Source organism: Caretta caretta, chromosome 2, assembly GCF_965140235.1.
Source record: "Caretta caretta isolate rCarCar2 chromosome 2, rCarCar1.hap1, whole genome shotgun sequence".
In the NCBI taxonomy this organism is placed as follows: Eukaryota; Metazoa; Chordata; order Testudines; family Cheloniidae; genus Caretta; species Caretta caretta.
The window spans coordinates 191689583-191704838 of record NC_134207.1 but is presented as its reverse complement, the minus strand read 5'-3'; the positions used below and the strand labels follow the sequence as shown (position 1 = coordinate 191704838).

The window sequence follows — 15256 nt, the reverse complement described above, 5'->3', positions numbered from 1 at the left end:
AATTTATAATTAATTTTTATAATTATAAAAATTATAATTATAATTATTGTAATTTATATTATAATTTATAATATTATATATATAATATATAATATATATTATATATAATATAATTATATTATAATTTATAATAATTATATAAATTATTAAAATTTATAATTAATTACAAAATCAAGTAATTTAAATCACTCTACTCTATCAATGTCAGATTTGTCAGTGAATACAGACAGTGATGAGGTGACCCTCTACTAAATCACCAAGCAGAAAAATATCGACATCTAGTATAAATAAATAATGAAGTGTATATAACTGTACGAGCCCAAAGAAAGAGAGACAGACAGACAGCCAAGGGCAAACAATTGAGAGGAGAGAGGAAAGATGGAAGATGCTGCAGTAATGTTTGTAGTACATATTTAGGACTTTAAATGCACCGAACTTTCAGCCTTTGCTTCAATTATCAGACCACACTTTCTCCATATGCCTTACTGGATAGTATTAATGAGTAGCTGCAATAAAGTCTAAGATCTGTTTGCAGACTCTCTCCACTGGCTACAAAAGAAGTCATAATATTTTAAATAGACCATTAGGACCCTGTTTTAATAAAACTAATTATTAATAAATTAATAAAATGCCTGGAGCAAAATTATGTTGGCAAAAGCATGTAATATAAACAACCCAAATTCACATACTAAATATATCCTGAAAAATTTTAAAAACAATTTTTATGAAGGTTAAGTGTCCAAATCTTCTGGTTAAAAGACAAAATTCTCAATGGAAATCAATGCTCCATTTTGCTTAATCCTTTCTGCCTCAAATAGTCTGAAACAATGGGATTTCAAGAGGTACCTAATTCTTCTCAACCAGGAAAGCACAGAGAAGACTGAAACCTCTTAAACAACAACTTTTCCAACCTCCTGCAAAACATCACTTATGGTGTCCTTATAAGAGTGCCAAAGTCCTTTGGGAAGTGTATTCACATTCATTTCTAATACTGATTTGCATTTTAGCCAGTTTGCATTAAACAACTTTTCCAAGAGATGGAACTGATTTGCTACAAAAAGGAGAAATGGCGGAAGACGACGACAATTCCTTTCTCCACCCACAGAAAGTAAAGGCCATTTTCTATTTTCCTCCTTTTCAAAAATTTGATTTGGCCCCAGTGATAGGGAAAAAATGTTTTAAATTCACTTTCATACCTAAAAAAAAAAAAAAATCAATCACACCTTAATGTCCTCTGTTTACGTAAATCTAAACCAAGAGTAAATCATACATGTAATGTATTCCAGCTCAAAAAGATTACCTGGCTTAATTATAGCATTATCTGACACCTTAAATATTGTAGTTTTCTGCTTTGGTGGTACTCCTGCTTCTCTGAAAACCTCCAGTGCAGACTCTGGTTTCTGGAAGAAAGAGCACGCATAAAACAAGTGAACTTAAATTATAAATTCATTATAAATTCAGTGACCACCAGAAAACTGTTTACAACTGTCAACACTATTTAAAAAACAAATGCCACATTGTATTTTTACTTTCAAGAAAGACTTAACTTTATATTAAATTACTGTAGCATAATTTCTTCATGAACTTCCTGAACTTCAATCAAGGCCATTGTTGGATCTCATCTGATCCATCGATCTCATCAGATGATCACTGCACACTTAGACTGTGTCACTAACACCAAGGGATCTGTAAAAACTTCCAAAGCTAGGAGGGAGAAGCCAACCGCCACTTTTTTTCATGTACACAAATATTTTTATTTAGAATACATTTTCACTAACCGTAGAGTAATTTAAAGTGTAATCTTTATTTCAGATGTCATTATAAATGCACATTTGTACTAATGATACTGCTTTACAGTGCCACAATGTGTATGTAGTTTTATAGACTGTAAACCCTTCAGGGCAGGAACATAATCTAAGGCCCTGATCTTGCAGAGACTTCTTGAAATACTTAACTTTAGAGAAGTCAATAGTTCCACTGAAGGAAATGGGGCTTCACACAGAACAAGGATCCACTGCATAGTCAGAGTCTGAACAGCAGAAGACCCCAAGAACAAAGTTTTTATGTATTTATTTTTATTTAAAATATACCTAATTCATTTCAATGACAAATCATCTTTGGTTACAAATGAGAGCTTTTTATTTTATCAGACACATCAGCAGCTGCCTTTTAGAAACATTACAGCACTGACAGAGTACCAGCCAAATGGAAACCAAGTATATGAAAACTGAAGTTGTATACAGTGGCTCAGCTGAGATTTTTCTTCAAATGAAACCTCCTAGAAAGCAATTTAAACAACTGACAGCAGTGTCACACTTGGATAATCCCGTCAGTGAGGGGGTCACTTTTAAAAAGTTCTCTGAAATTATCCTTTTCCCAATAAAAACACTTCTCTGAACTTTCAGACAAATTTATCCGGACACCTCTTAAGGCTGTTTAGCTTCATTTGAAAAATCAGCATATTGTCCATGATTTTATTAATAACTATATGTAAATACATTTTATAAGAACAGCAAAAACCATATTATGCTTGGTTAGAAACCAATTGATAAAATTCCTTTGATTTCTAATTGATTGGAGGCCAAAACACCTTTATGAAAATGTCGCTCCTCCACTCAAGTAAGAATGCTGATATAGGGTTCAGCAGTTCACTATTTTTTTTAAATGATTTGCTGACTTGCATTCATATAGTAAAACATTTTAAACAAAAGATTTTTAAAATAATCATGATTATTCTATTTATATGTTTTCCAAAGCTGGTTGTATTATTGGTCTGATGACTGATCACATGTATACTGTACTATAGTGCATGCAGAAGTGAAAAATAAAATAGGTATCTCCTTTATCAGATGTATTTAAGTAAGTCTTGATTTAGATTGCAAAGTAAAATTACATTTGTTTAATTGACCAGAAACTGAATGCTTAACAGTATATTCAAAATGGGCTTGTGAGGAGGGCTAGAATGACTGTACACACACATACTGAAGTCAACAAGGGATAAGAAAGCTTTTTTCCATTTTTCATCAAAACATCTGACTATAGCTTTCTATTGCCTGACTTCAGCAAATGAAACAAAATTTCATCAAGTGCTCTAATGGACAAAGACAAAGGTAGGTATTTTTATGTACACAAAACATCACTTAGCCTCCTTGCAAAGATGGGAAAAAACAGATTTTTAAATGGCAACATTACAGAGGATATTGAATATGTTCTCAAGTGAATATCATTTTAAAAGGTCTATTGAAAACATACTGAGCAGTATAGTATGGACTGTTGCAAATCAGACTACATCTGCAAAATGATTAATAGACCTCAAAACCAGAGTTTGCTTATTTTTTAAAAGACATTGATAAAAACAGTCACAGTACCATGCATTTTGGGAAGGAGACCAATTAACTGTGCATTAAAAAAAATAATTTAGAAAGTTTATCCACTTGAAACACAGTGGCATCTGCCAAGCTAAAAAAACCAACACATTCCTAAAAAATGTATTTAAAAAAAAATTAAAATAATTTGACATTTACAAGAAATACATAAAACCTTCATTGTTAGTGAAATTACTAAGGGATTCATCAGACGATTTACTAAAGTGAGTCACTGTCAAAATCTGGGGAGGACAGATGTTACTATGGGGAACTAATGAAACAAATTAATTATGCTGTCACACAGAACTAGTTTTCCACAGTTTAGCTTTTCAAACTCACATTTGGAAGAAAATAATGAAGTGATAAATATAAAAAGAGGATGAAGCTTCAAGTTTCAATGTAAACCAGAAAAAGGTACCATTATTATATTTGCAGAGTTCATAACAAGTGTAAACTGTACAGAAATAAAATAACCTGTGTCAAATTCTTTTAAGCTATCTAACATTATGGGACAAATTTACTCCAGATTCAACCTCAGAAGTTACCAGTCAAGGTCCAGATCTACATAATTTTTTTTTTAATGGATATAGTTGAATAAGTTTAACATAATTAATAGAATTATCTGGAAAAAAGCAACAATTTCCTATTAAGGAACAGATAATTTAATAAACAATAGTCAATCTGATATTTTAGATCATTGTGCATCAAAGAAAGCTATACAGATCACAATAAGAGCAGTTTAAATTGGACATGCGATTGCATGAATCCTACATTTTCCTATATTATCCTATATTTTCCACGGACTGAATGCACTTTGTTACTCAGCCAAGCAAGAGGACAATGTTGAGCGTCAGGACTATCACGCATGCATTTCTTCACAGTTGTGCTTCCCTGGTGCACCACCAGCAGTTTCAAAATGACTAGATACATATGATTTTTGTCAGTGTTGAGCTAACACAGCCAGGAGCACCGGTGTAATTTCACCAAGTGAAAAAAATGTTCCTTTAGTAGAGGATATGCACCAGAGAGACAAGGCATGTGGAAACCAAAGTAAACATTGGTAAGATGTGCACCAGCAAGCAAATAAAACTAAGATCACACAGAATATAAACCCTTTTCCCATGAAAACTTCACCGACTTTCAGTTGGGGTTTTGGGTAGATTCCCTACTAGAAAAACTGAGGTACAAGCCCTCAAGAAAAAAACAAACAAACAGATCTCCAAATAAGCCACGTAAAGCCTTTTTGTATCTGTTTAGGTCAAACAGAGATGACCGCAAGAACAATGCAAAGAGAAGCGTGACAGTTTTATAAACATAATGAATCTCAAAAAATGTGCTCTTTTGAGGGAAGGCTAGGTTACCATTATGATTCAATCTTTCCCCCTGGGATTGACAAAACTGCTAAATTGCTTCAGCCATTGAAGACTGGCTTGGACTTCTGCATCAGACATCTAGAGCTGTTAAACAAATCAGTGGTTTGTGACACCATCATCAATAAGCTATGTTCACAACTGTGCATATTTTAAGTTTGAAGTTTAATTCTTCTTTCAGGAATATTATACGCAAATGAGCAAATAAAACAATGGTAAAATTAAAGCAGAAATGAATAAATCAGAATACATCAGCCAACTACATTATGAGAATATCCAAAGGATTATCAGAATCGAAAGAGGCCCACCGTAACTCCTCTACTCCAGTGGTTATTAACTTTGTGGGCCAAGATTCCAAATTAGGTCCAATGCAAGTTTGTAGACCTAAGTACCTGCTCCCCCTTCCACTGCTACTACATGTTCCCATTTCCTGCAGTTCCCTCCATTACCAATACCATGCTTCAAAGAAGCTTTCAAAAATACAGCCTTCTACCATTTCCAAGAAGGAAAAAATGCTAATGTAGTTGTCCTCACTTCCCAGATTTTTCTAACAGATTTTGGAAAAGGTTGGGGTGAAGAGAAGGAAGGGAGAATGGTGCACTCCTCCTCCCCATGTCACCCCCACCCAAACCACCCCATGGCACACGAGTGCGTGAAGGTGAGAGACAAAGATGAGCCTCTGAAACATGTATGGTTGCAGACTCATCTTTTACTAAACACCTTTTAATATATCACTGTTTTGTCTGAAAGCATTTATAATTAGTGATCCTTATTGAAATAACAATTCTAACCAAAAAAAGGAAGTAGTACACTTACATAAAAAGGAGATGAATGTTTCCCTCCAACGATTAGAGTGGCTGTTTTTCCATTATACTCTTCCTTCGGTGTGTACTTTAAAACATGGCAGTCTTTCACCTTAACAAATAAATCACAGTAAACAGGGTCTTAAAACAGACATCTGCTCATATTCTAATTTAAATTAACAATAGATATTAAACAATGTGAGCAAAGTCACAGTGTCGACTCGATTTCATTTGTCTAATAGATGACACAAAGTTCAAAGAGAAAATTTTAACCATTTATAATGAAGCATCTTTCTTTCAAGTAACTGTTCACCAGAAAGCCTACTAGAACAGACATGTGTAACAGAGAGTATTCTTATATAAATCCTAAAAGTAAAATCAGGTTTTTAGAACGATGAAGTTAGGTTATATTATCACAACTTTAGCTTTAATGAACGATTTTATATCCTAAAAGTAATGTTAAAATGATCTAATACACAGGTTAAAGAAAGAGTTTCTATACATCTGGGTATAATAATGTTTAAATTATCCAAAAGTACAAAGCTTGGTTTAAAAGTAATAAAATACATTTATTCGTGATCTGCTGCTGGAGCATGCAAAGGGACTGAAAAGCTGGCTTCAACAACCAGTTGGGGGATTCCAGGAGTGGCATAAAGCTGACAAAACTGGCTCTACACCAGTGGTTCTGAACCAGGGGCCCGGGATCAGGTTTCAGGGGATCCGTCAAGCAGGGCTGGCATTAGACTTAATGGTGCCCAGGGCAGAAAGCCAAAGCCCCACCCCATGGGGCTGAAACTGGGGGACCTGAGCCCTGCCACCTGAGGCAGGAGACGAAGCCTGAGCAACTCAGCTTTGTGGGGCCCTGTAGCGTGGGGCCATGGACAACTGCCCTGCTTATTATCCCCTAATGCCGGTCTTGACGTTTACATGCAGAAAAACAGTTGTTGTGGCATGGGTGGGCCATGGAGTTTTTATAGCATATGGGGGGGGGGGTCCTCAGAAATAAGAAGGTTGAGAGCCCCTGCTCTACACCACTTGTCCCTACTTTAGCCTTGTTGGGGTTGTTACTGCTCGTGTAAGTTAGAGCAGCCCTGAGATTACTTCAACTTGACTAAGGACTAACCCAATTCCCAGTTGCCTCTAGGACTGGGAAAACAGAAAGGGGATAAAATGCCACCTATGCTGTCCCCCTCCTCAAGTGCACCACACACGATCCAGGGCACCTGACAGCCCCTGCCCTGAAGAGTTTACAATCTAAAACACAGAAAAAAGGATGCACTGTGCAACCCTTAAGAAATGGGTAACTTTGGTGGGTTTTCCCCCTTAAAAGCCCTTCCCCCCCACTATAGAGTTTAATTTCTTGCTTAGTCTAGAATTTTTTATTAAAAATCTAAACACAATATTTAAGCTTAAATTCAAAGTATCTCTCTTACCTGAAGTAATGTGACAGCATGTCTTTCACCATTCTTGGTCCACAATGGAATCATTCCCAACTTTATTGCAACAAGGCCAACTCTGCGGGAACCTTTAGATCAAAACAAACCATGCCCATAACTTTAGACTAAATATCTGACAGAATTGGAGTCTGTTGATCGTTGGGGTATGCTACCAGATCTTTTTTCCTCTATGGGAGAGATTAAGGGAGGAGAGAATAAGTTCTTAACTTTGTGGGCAGGTTGGGAATAGCAGGGTTTCTTTAATATACTACTTATGTTTGTGCAGAGCAATACATGGGCTCAATATTAATTACAATATATAAATTTCTTCTTGAGAAGTCACTTCTGAAAAATACTAACATGACTTCCATTTTTGGCAAACCAGATGAATATCTAAAACAAAAATTAAGTGTTACGTGAGAAACATTATTTCACTAGGTTCCCCCCACAATATTTAAGTTTTTATTTTATTCTCAGCCACTGTATAACAAATCTATCCCATTAAAGGTTCAGATGCTTAGGTCTTTAGCTTGGAACACAGAATCCACAAGAGGAATATTTAAGAAATAAATATTTCAAATGTGTGGGGGGAAAAAAGCATTTCCAAATGTGTTATACAATATTTACATATTGCATCAGTCACTTAGTGGCCATTCTAAGTATATGAAGTCATCATCTGCAATGCCAGAGGCTATATTTTTCCAGAGGCATCTCTAAAGTCTTGGTCAGCGTCACTGCTGCAACAATAAGCTAATTAACTAAACCATCAAAAAAAAAATCTAGAAAATAAAATGCGTTCGTTTAAGACTGGACGTCAGAGGGTTCCTGTGGACACTGTGGGACTTTAAACACACAAGCTATGCTACCTAGTATGCTCTCTTCTGTGCAGTGACTGGGAGTCAATCTGTAGTCCCTTATGGATCAGGAATGCTACTGAGCCAAAGTCCCTGATTTTGGAATGAAGTCGTTCACATCAGTCAACAACAGCTAATTACGTGGTACCCTTTGATGTGTTCATGACAGTCATATTCCAAGGGTATGGAAGCAAGACAGGTTTTGAGGGGGCGATGGCTGGAAAGGGACGATAAATGTGTTGAAATTGAAGGAGAAGATCCTCAGAAATAAGAGAGGAACTTGAAGACTGCTTTGGTCCTTGTAGAGGTAAAGAAACTGACTAAGGTAACAAAGAAGAAACTTTATATGACACCAGTCCGATATCATTTGTATACTGTAACAACCCAATGACAACTACAGCCAGAGCTGCATCTATTCATATACTAACCTGGTTCCCATGAGTGCAGTGGCCAGGGTTCATCTTTCAGTGGACACAGTTTGCTGGCTGTTTGAGCTCTGTATTCTTCTGCTGTTACCTGCTTAAGGAACTGGGTGTTCTCTTCAGAAAGATGTTCATCCCACCAGGTGGTGCTATTAATATGCCTGACTATAGAGCACCAGGGTCCCCTACCAAGTTAAAAAAAAAAGGGGGCGGGGGGGGAAGTTGTTGTTGCTTATTAATATAGATAATGCCTTTTACTACTGCATCTCATCACAAAAATTACAAAAGAATTAAAAATCATTAATAAATCATGCTCAAGTGATGGCACTCAAACTGTCCCACCCTGATCATCATCCTTCAGATTAACTTACATTTAATTTACTAAACACAAATAAAAGTCAAAAATAGAATCAATAGGAGCAATCAACCACATGCTAAAACAAATAAATGGGTCTTTTATCCTACACACTAGAGCTCACCAATCTCAGGAACTAGTGGATAACCAAAGAAGCAAATTTCAAAATGGAAAATTTCGAGCTGAGAAAGCCACTGCTAGATTTCATTATCAGCCTCAAGAGAGGTTTTTAAACCCAGGAACTCTCAACCAGCACATCAGCCCCTCTCAACTGCCTTGACAGAGAATAAAGCAAGGGACTGCTTCTCAGGTAACCAGGGACCACACCATTTGGGGCTCTGAAGGACATCAACTCTACCTTACTTGCACCCAGAACCAAACAGGAGCTCAGAACAAAGACTGAGTCACAATTACTATGTGCTCACAGAAGATACCACAGACTCAGGAAGCAGGCAACTGTGCTTTGTACCAGATTAAAGACTTCAAGGTGGCCTTCATAGAGAGGATATTACACTGCTTCATCCCACTTCTTTATATTCTTCCCCATGTCAAGCATTGCTTCCATTTTAACAAGATTAAGTCACAGCCTGTTTGCTTTAGGGATATTCAGGTTCCTATAAAGGCCAAGCACTGGGAAAAATAATGAAATTGTAGAATCTGATTTTCATGGAAGAGTGATGTCAGGATGACATACAATGGTGGAGGAGACCATGTAGATAGATAATCATGGGCATACAGATAGCAATGAAAGCAACAACCTCTCATACTCCTCAAGTTGCATTTACCCTGATTCACTGCCAAAAGAAACCAATCACTGATACGCCAGTCTTGGTTCCATATCCTACTTTAAAGCCAAACTGATGAATTCCTTAGGCCTCCTGTGAAATTCGAGGGTTGCTCCATCAGTACTTCCTCATATTACAAACAAAATAGGGATATTCTTAAAAACCAGTGATGTCCTTGAGTGGATGGTAACTGAGAAGATTGTTACCTGTGTGTTACTATAGTATGAAAATCAGGGTAATTACCTCATACTGCCTCAGCATGGAAGGATGCACACAAAGGGTACATCTACACTGCAATAAAACACCCACAGCAGGCCAGAGTCAGCTGACTCAGGCTATAAAATTACAGTGTAGAGATTTGGGGTTGGGAAAAGAGACAGGGCTCTGGGACTCTGCAAGGGGACAGGGTCCCAGAGCCCAGGTTCCAGCCTGAACCCAAACCAGGTTGGATAAAAATCAATGATTTTTATTTTTAAAAGATTTTTTTGATAAAATGCTTTCTGAGGAAAAAAACTATTTAAAGATAATTGTAATTAAGACACATTATAGCTCAAAGATATCTCATCATGGAATAGGGATTATACATTCTAATTCTATAGTTTGAGAATATATTCATGTAATGTTTAAGAATGTAAATGAGTTCCAATAGTTCATGGATTAGGGACCCAATCTTATGGGGTTCCGGGGGCTTCTGTATAAACTTAGGTTAATCTTTCTATCTACCCAACAGTACTCAGCGCTTAGTCTAGAAGATACCTTCAGAGATGCTTAGTTTTGCAGTTCTCAAACTGTGGCTCCAGAGATAACATGCTTGTTAACAGCAAAAATGTTTTAAAATAAATAAATAAAAATATATAGAGGTGAGAAATAACAGACCTCAACCCTGTTGTCCCTCTCTCTAATACTTACCCCTCTCTAAAAGTGCAAAGTTTCAACAAGTTCAATGAATAGAAGATTGTTGGGAGCGGAATAGATCTGGACAAGGAGAAGTAGTCTGGAGATAAATGTGAGCAGGGAGGGACGGGCAGTAGAAACAAAAGTAAAACTGTTTGGGCAGCATATTCCAGACGTCTTGAGGTCTTTCTAGATGTAGCGTTCATTGACTGGAGATCTACCATACCGTTCTCTCAGTAGAAGGGAAAACCTATAATGGCAGCAGGCCGTAAAAGAGACCCAATTTGGGAATATTTGAATGAAGTTCCTCTACCTGTGGGTAAGACAGGCAAACGTGGAAAATGCCAACAGTGCAACAAAGAAATGCAATGCCTGGCTGCCCGAATGAAACATCATGAGAAGTGATCCTTCTCAGGAGGAAGCTGCAAATGATGAAAGAAACATGTCTGAACATGCAAGATCTTCAGGTTGGTAAACTTTTTTATTTCATACTTCTTTCTTAAGGGCTGTCTGTCTTCCTTCTGGACTATTTTTGAATTCTCATGTTTGAGCAAAAAAATAGTTGTTACTCTATGGTACTATCATTTTAGATGAAGTTGTGATAAAAAATAAATAGCTGAAATAGGCAGATCATCCTTTTACAATTTCACCTTTAAAGTAGTACTGAGTGTCAGTGAATGCAATGAGTAATACTAAATGAGCAGTATGGTAATAATAATTAAATAACTGCACTGACTTATTTTGTTTAGGAGAATCCATCCTCAACATACAGGATTCTGAAGACTCTCCGCCTTCAAGATCACCATTATTTTCTATAGTTTCAGAGTTATCTGCCAATGACAGTGTTTCAGTCACATCATGTATGTCACATAGCCACAGTATATCACCTGTAGCAAAAAGAAAAAAAAAGAGTCTCCATCATGCAGAAACAACCATAGATAAGTTTGTGATAAGAACCAGATTACAAAAAGAGGTAACTGATGAAAAAAATGACCTGTCTGTTTATGCAACAAACTCTTCTTTCCGTATGATTGAGAACCCACACTTCATTAACATGGTTCAGTCAGGATACAGTCCACGCAACAGAGTAGATGTCGCAGGCAAATTGCTGGATAAAGTGTATGAAAGAGAAATTGAGCAGTGTGCAAAAGGTCTAGAGGATGAAATTGTTAACCTGAGTCTTGATGGGTGGAGCAATGTCCACAATGATCCTGCTCTATGGGCTTGTGTGACAACAGAAGAAGGGAATATCTTCCTTACAGAAACAATTGATATATCCGGAAATGCACACACAGCAGAATACTTACAAGAAGTAGCAGTAAAAGCTATAACAAACTGTGGGGGAAAAAATTCAAATGTCTAGTACGCAGCTTGGTCACAGACAATTCTGCAAATGTATCCAAGATAAGAAAAAATTATTCAGAAGAGAGTCCCAAGCTAACATACGTTTGCAGTGCTCATTTGATGCACCTCCTAGCCAAAGACTTCATTGTTCCAGAAATAAAGGCTAATGTTGTTGAAATTGCAAAATACTTCTGTAGCAACCACTTTGCAGCAGCAGCTCTGAAAAAAAGTGGGAGGAACCACACTAATTCTCCCACAAGACATGTGATGGAACTCAGTAGTGGACTGTTTTGAGTACTACATCAAGAATTGGCCTAATATGATGACAGTTTGTGAACAAAATCGTGAAAAAATAGATGCCACAGTCACAGCCAAAGTTCTCAACATTGGGCTTAAGAGAAATGGTGAACACATGCTGAGTACCCTGAAGCCTATTTCTGTAGCCTTGAACAAAATGCAGGGAAATAGCTGTTTTATTGCTGATGTTGTTGAAAATATGGAAGGAACTAAGTGAGATCTTAAAGAGAAATATGCATGACAGAGTTAAATTACAAGCATTAAAAAAAACAAATGGGGGAAGCACTATCTCCAGCTCATTTTCTTAGAAATATTCTCAATACTCGGTAGCAGGGTCAAACCTTAACTGCTGAAGAAGAGGAGTTGGCTATGACATGGACATCCAGCAATCATCCCTCCATAATGCCAACTATAATAAACTTCAGAGCTAAGGGTGAACCATTCAAGAAATCTATGTTTGCTGATGATGTTTTAAAGAAAGTCACACCAGTGAACTGGTGGAAGTCACTTAAGCACTTGGATTCAGAGACTGTTGAAGTGATCATCTCACTTTTAACAGCCATAGCTTCTTCTGCCAGTGTAGAAAGAATATTTTCTTCCTTTGGACTAATTCATTCCAAGTTGAGAAACCATTTGGGTCCTGAAAAAGCAGGAAAGCCTTGTTTTTCATTTCCAGATTATGAACAAACTGGAAAACGAAGGTGAAGACGACTGAGTTAGCTGCAGAAGCCAATATTTTAAGTTTCTCATGTTGACTTGGCTGACATAGTTGATTTAATTTTGGGTTTTTTTTTTTTAAATGTTTCATTTAACTATTTTAATTAAAAACAATTTTAACAAAAACAAACCAGATTTTAAAAAAAATTGAATGTTTAACTAAATTCAAAAATTCATATGCTTGTTTGGTTAAAATATTATGTTTGCTGTTGAAGAAAAAAATCCAGAATATATAATGTTGTTGTTTTAATTAAATAAAACAATTTAAATGTCTGTCTGGTGATGTTCTCCTAATACAGCATGGCAAGAAAATCTTCCAAATATTAATGATTAACATGTTGAATTGAAGATACTTCACCTCCCAGTGACTTCATAAATATCTGCTTCAATTAGCTTTGGTAAATGAAATAACCAAACAATCATTCATTTTCTGATATAGCTGTAAAACTAACCTGAAAAGTTTTCAAAATAAATCACTTTAAAAATGTAAAGTGTGTACCTTCTAAAAATGAAACCTACATCTACCTCAGAGTTGTGAAAAATCTGTATTAAGGTTATACCAACCAACAAGAACACACTTTTATGTAGAAATCCATGATTAAATTGAGTCTTCCCGACTAGTGATTTAAATCAAATCCACCCTGATCCAAACACCTACTGTGCAATTTTATACCTCTGCAGCTTGAGTCCAAGTCAGCTGACAAGGGCCAAGCACAAGGATTTTACTGCAGTGTAGACATACCCAGAGTGGCCCCAGTAGCAGGGAGGGAACACATTCTGGAGGGCCTAAGAAAGGACTGTGCAAACCCATTCCCACAGACGTGGTAAGAGGATACCGTCCATGCTACGAAACAGCATCATGTCCAACCAGTTACAGCCAAGCAAGGAAAGCATGTGCCAGAACAGTGACTTGTTCTGACCGAGTATTAACCCTGGGGTGTGTGGACACACATCATTCCTCGCTATTGGTACTGCGCTAGCTTGTAGGAACCCCAGCCACCCCACTGTTACTGAGGCAGGCAAGGGAGAGGTACAAACATGTAACAAGCCAGTCCTTAGCAGACATGCCAAAGCTGCGAGAAAAAAAACCCCACAGAAATTGGGCTTGTTTTTGGGTTAACTAGCTTGTGAGTTGCTTGTTAGCTAGTTTTTGGCTTGTAGCTCGTTTGGCTTGTACCTTGTTGTTTTTGATCAGCTCCAGGCAAGCAGGGGCAAGGAGGCGGCAAGCGGGTGAAGAGCGTTGGGGTGAACAGCAGTCCCACCACAGTCCCAGACTGCATGCGGGGGGTTGGGAGATCTAGTCACACACAGTGTTGGGGGTCTTAAGGATTGGCTGGTTTTGAAATGGGATTAGGTTGATTTTTGGCTTATTGTGAAGGTCGGGGTGCTTATTTACTGCGTGAAAGTTGGCAACTGTGGTGGCTAGTCACAACCTCGGGGGAAGGCTGCAGCAGAGGAAGGGCCTTAAAGAAGGAGCGACCGGCACCCACAGACGATGAGGCCAAGCCCCGCGGCGCTGCCAACACCCCCTGCCCCGGCGCACCCCCGCAGCCTCTGGGGAACGCGGCGGGCCGGCACCCCTCGGGCACAGGCCGCAGCGCGGGCACCCGAGCCCAGGTCACCCGAGCCCCCGCCCCGCTCAGGCTGGGGGCGGCGGGGGCGGGGCTCTGCGCGCGCCAGTCCACGTGCGCACGGAACCAGGCAACAAATCCCCCGCCCCGGAGTGAGCGCGGGCCGCACCCCCCCCAACCCTCCCGGGCCGTGGGGCTCTGCTGCGTCCCCTCCCCATAGCTCCGCACCCACCTGTTCCCGGTAGCGGCCGCCGCTCCCGCTCCCTGCACTGGGCCGCCCGGAACTCCCGCCAGCAGGCGCCCCCCCGCCCGGCACAGTAGCTGCCCCCAGCCCGGCATAACTCCCGCTCCCGGCACAGGCTGGTCTGGCCCGTGCGCCAAAACCTTCCGCCCGCCCCGACGCCCGCGAACAAAGTTCCGGACACTGGCTGCGAACGCCCCGCAGGGGAAGAATTCCGAGGGCACCGCGCCAGGGCGGGGCCTTGTCAAACACCAATCTCCGCCCCCAAGGCAGGGGAGACCGAAGCTCTCCTTATTCCATTCACGCGCAGGCCGCTGCGTAGATGGCTGTGGGGGGGATTCTGAGAGAGCCATAGAGTAAAAGGGAGTGGAGGGAGCGGCCACAGGTCCCTGCAGCTGGAAAGAGGGGGAGAACTTCCCCCTGGTGGTGGGAGTTGGTTACTGCAGGTCAACAAAGTGCTGAGGGAAAGGAGTACTTGTGGCACCTTAGAGACTAACCAATTTATTTGAGCATGAGCTTTCGTGAGCTACAGCTCACTTCATCGGATGCATACTGTGGAAACTGCAGAAGACATTATATACACACAGACCATGAAACAATACCTCCTCCCACCCCACTCTCCTGCTGGTAATAGCTTATCTAAAGTGATCACTGTCCTTACAATGTGTATGATAATCAAGTTGGGCCATTTCCAGCACAAATCCAGGTTTTCTCACCCTCCGCCGCCCCCCCCCCACACACACACAAACTCACTCTCCTGCTGGTAATAGCCCATCCAAAGTGACCACTCTCTTTACAATGT

General features: G+C 39.2%; 1 protein-coding gene across 1 annotated transcript in view; it reads right to left on the bottom strand.

Annotated features, from left to right (window-relative positions):
• MRPL3 (mitochondrial ribosomal protein L3) overlaps positions 1-14706 on the bottom strand; it is a 63584-nt gene extending 48878 nt beyond the window's left edge. The window contains exons 1-5 of the mRNA XM_048838763.2: positions 14446-14706; positions 8257-8435; positions 6972-7063; positions 5552-5650; positions 1301-1400 (exon numbers count right to left, since the gene is read on the bottom strand). Coding sequence (XP_048694720.1) covers positions 1301-1400; positions 5552-5650; positions 6972-7063; positions 8257-8435; positions 14446-14552 — 577 coding nt within the window. The 5' untranslated portion in view covers positions 14553-14706. The remainder of the gene's footprint in view (positions 1-1300; positions 1401-5551; positions 5651-6971; positions 7064-8256; positions 8436-14445) is intronic.
• Between the last annotated feature and the right edge of the window lie 550 nt (positions 14707-15256).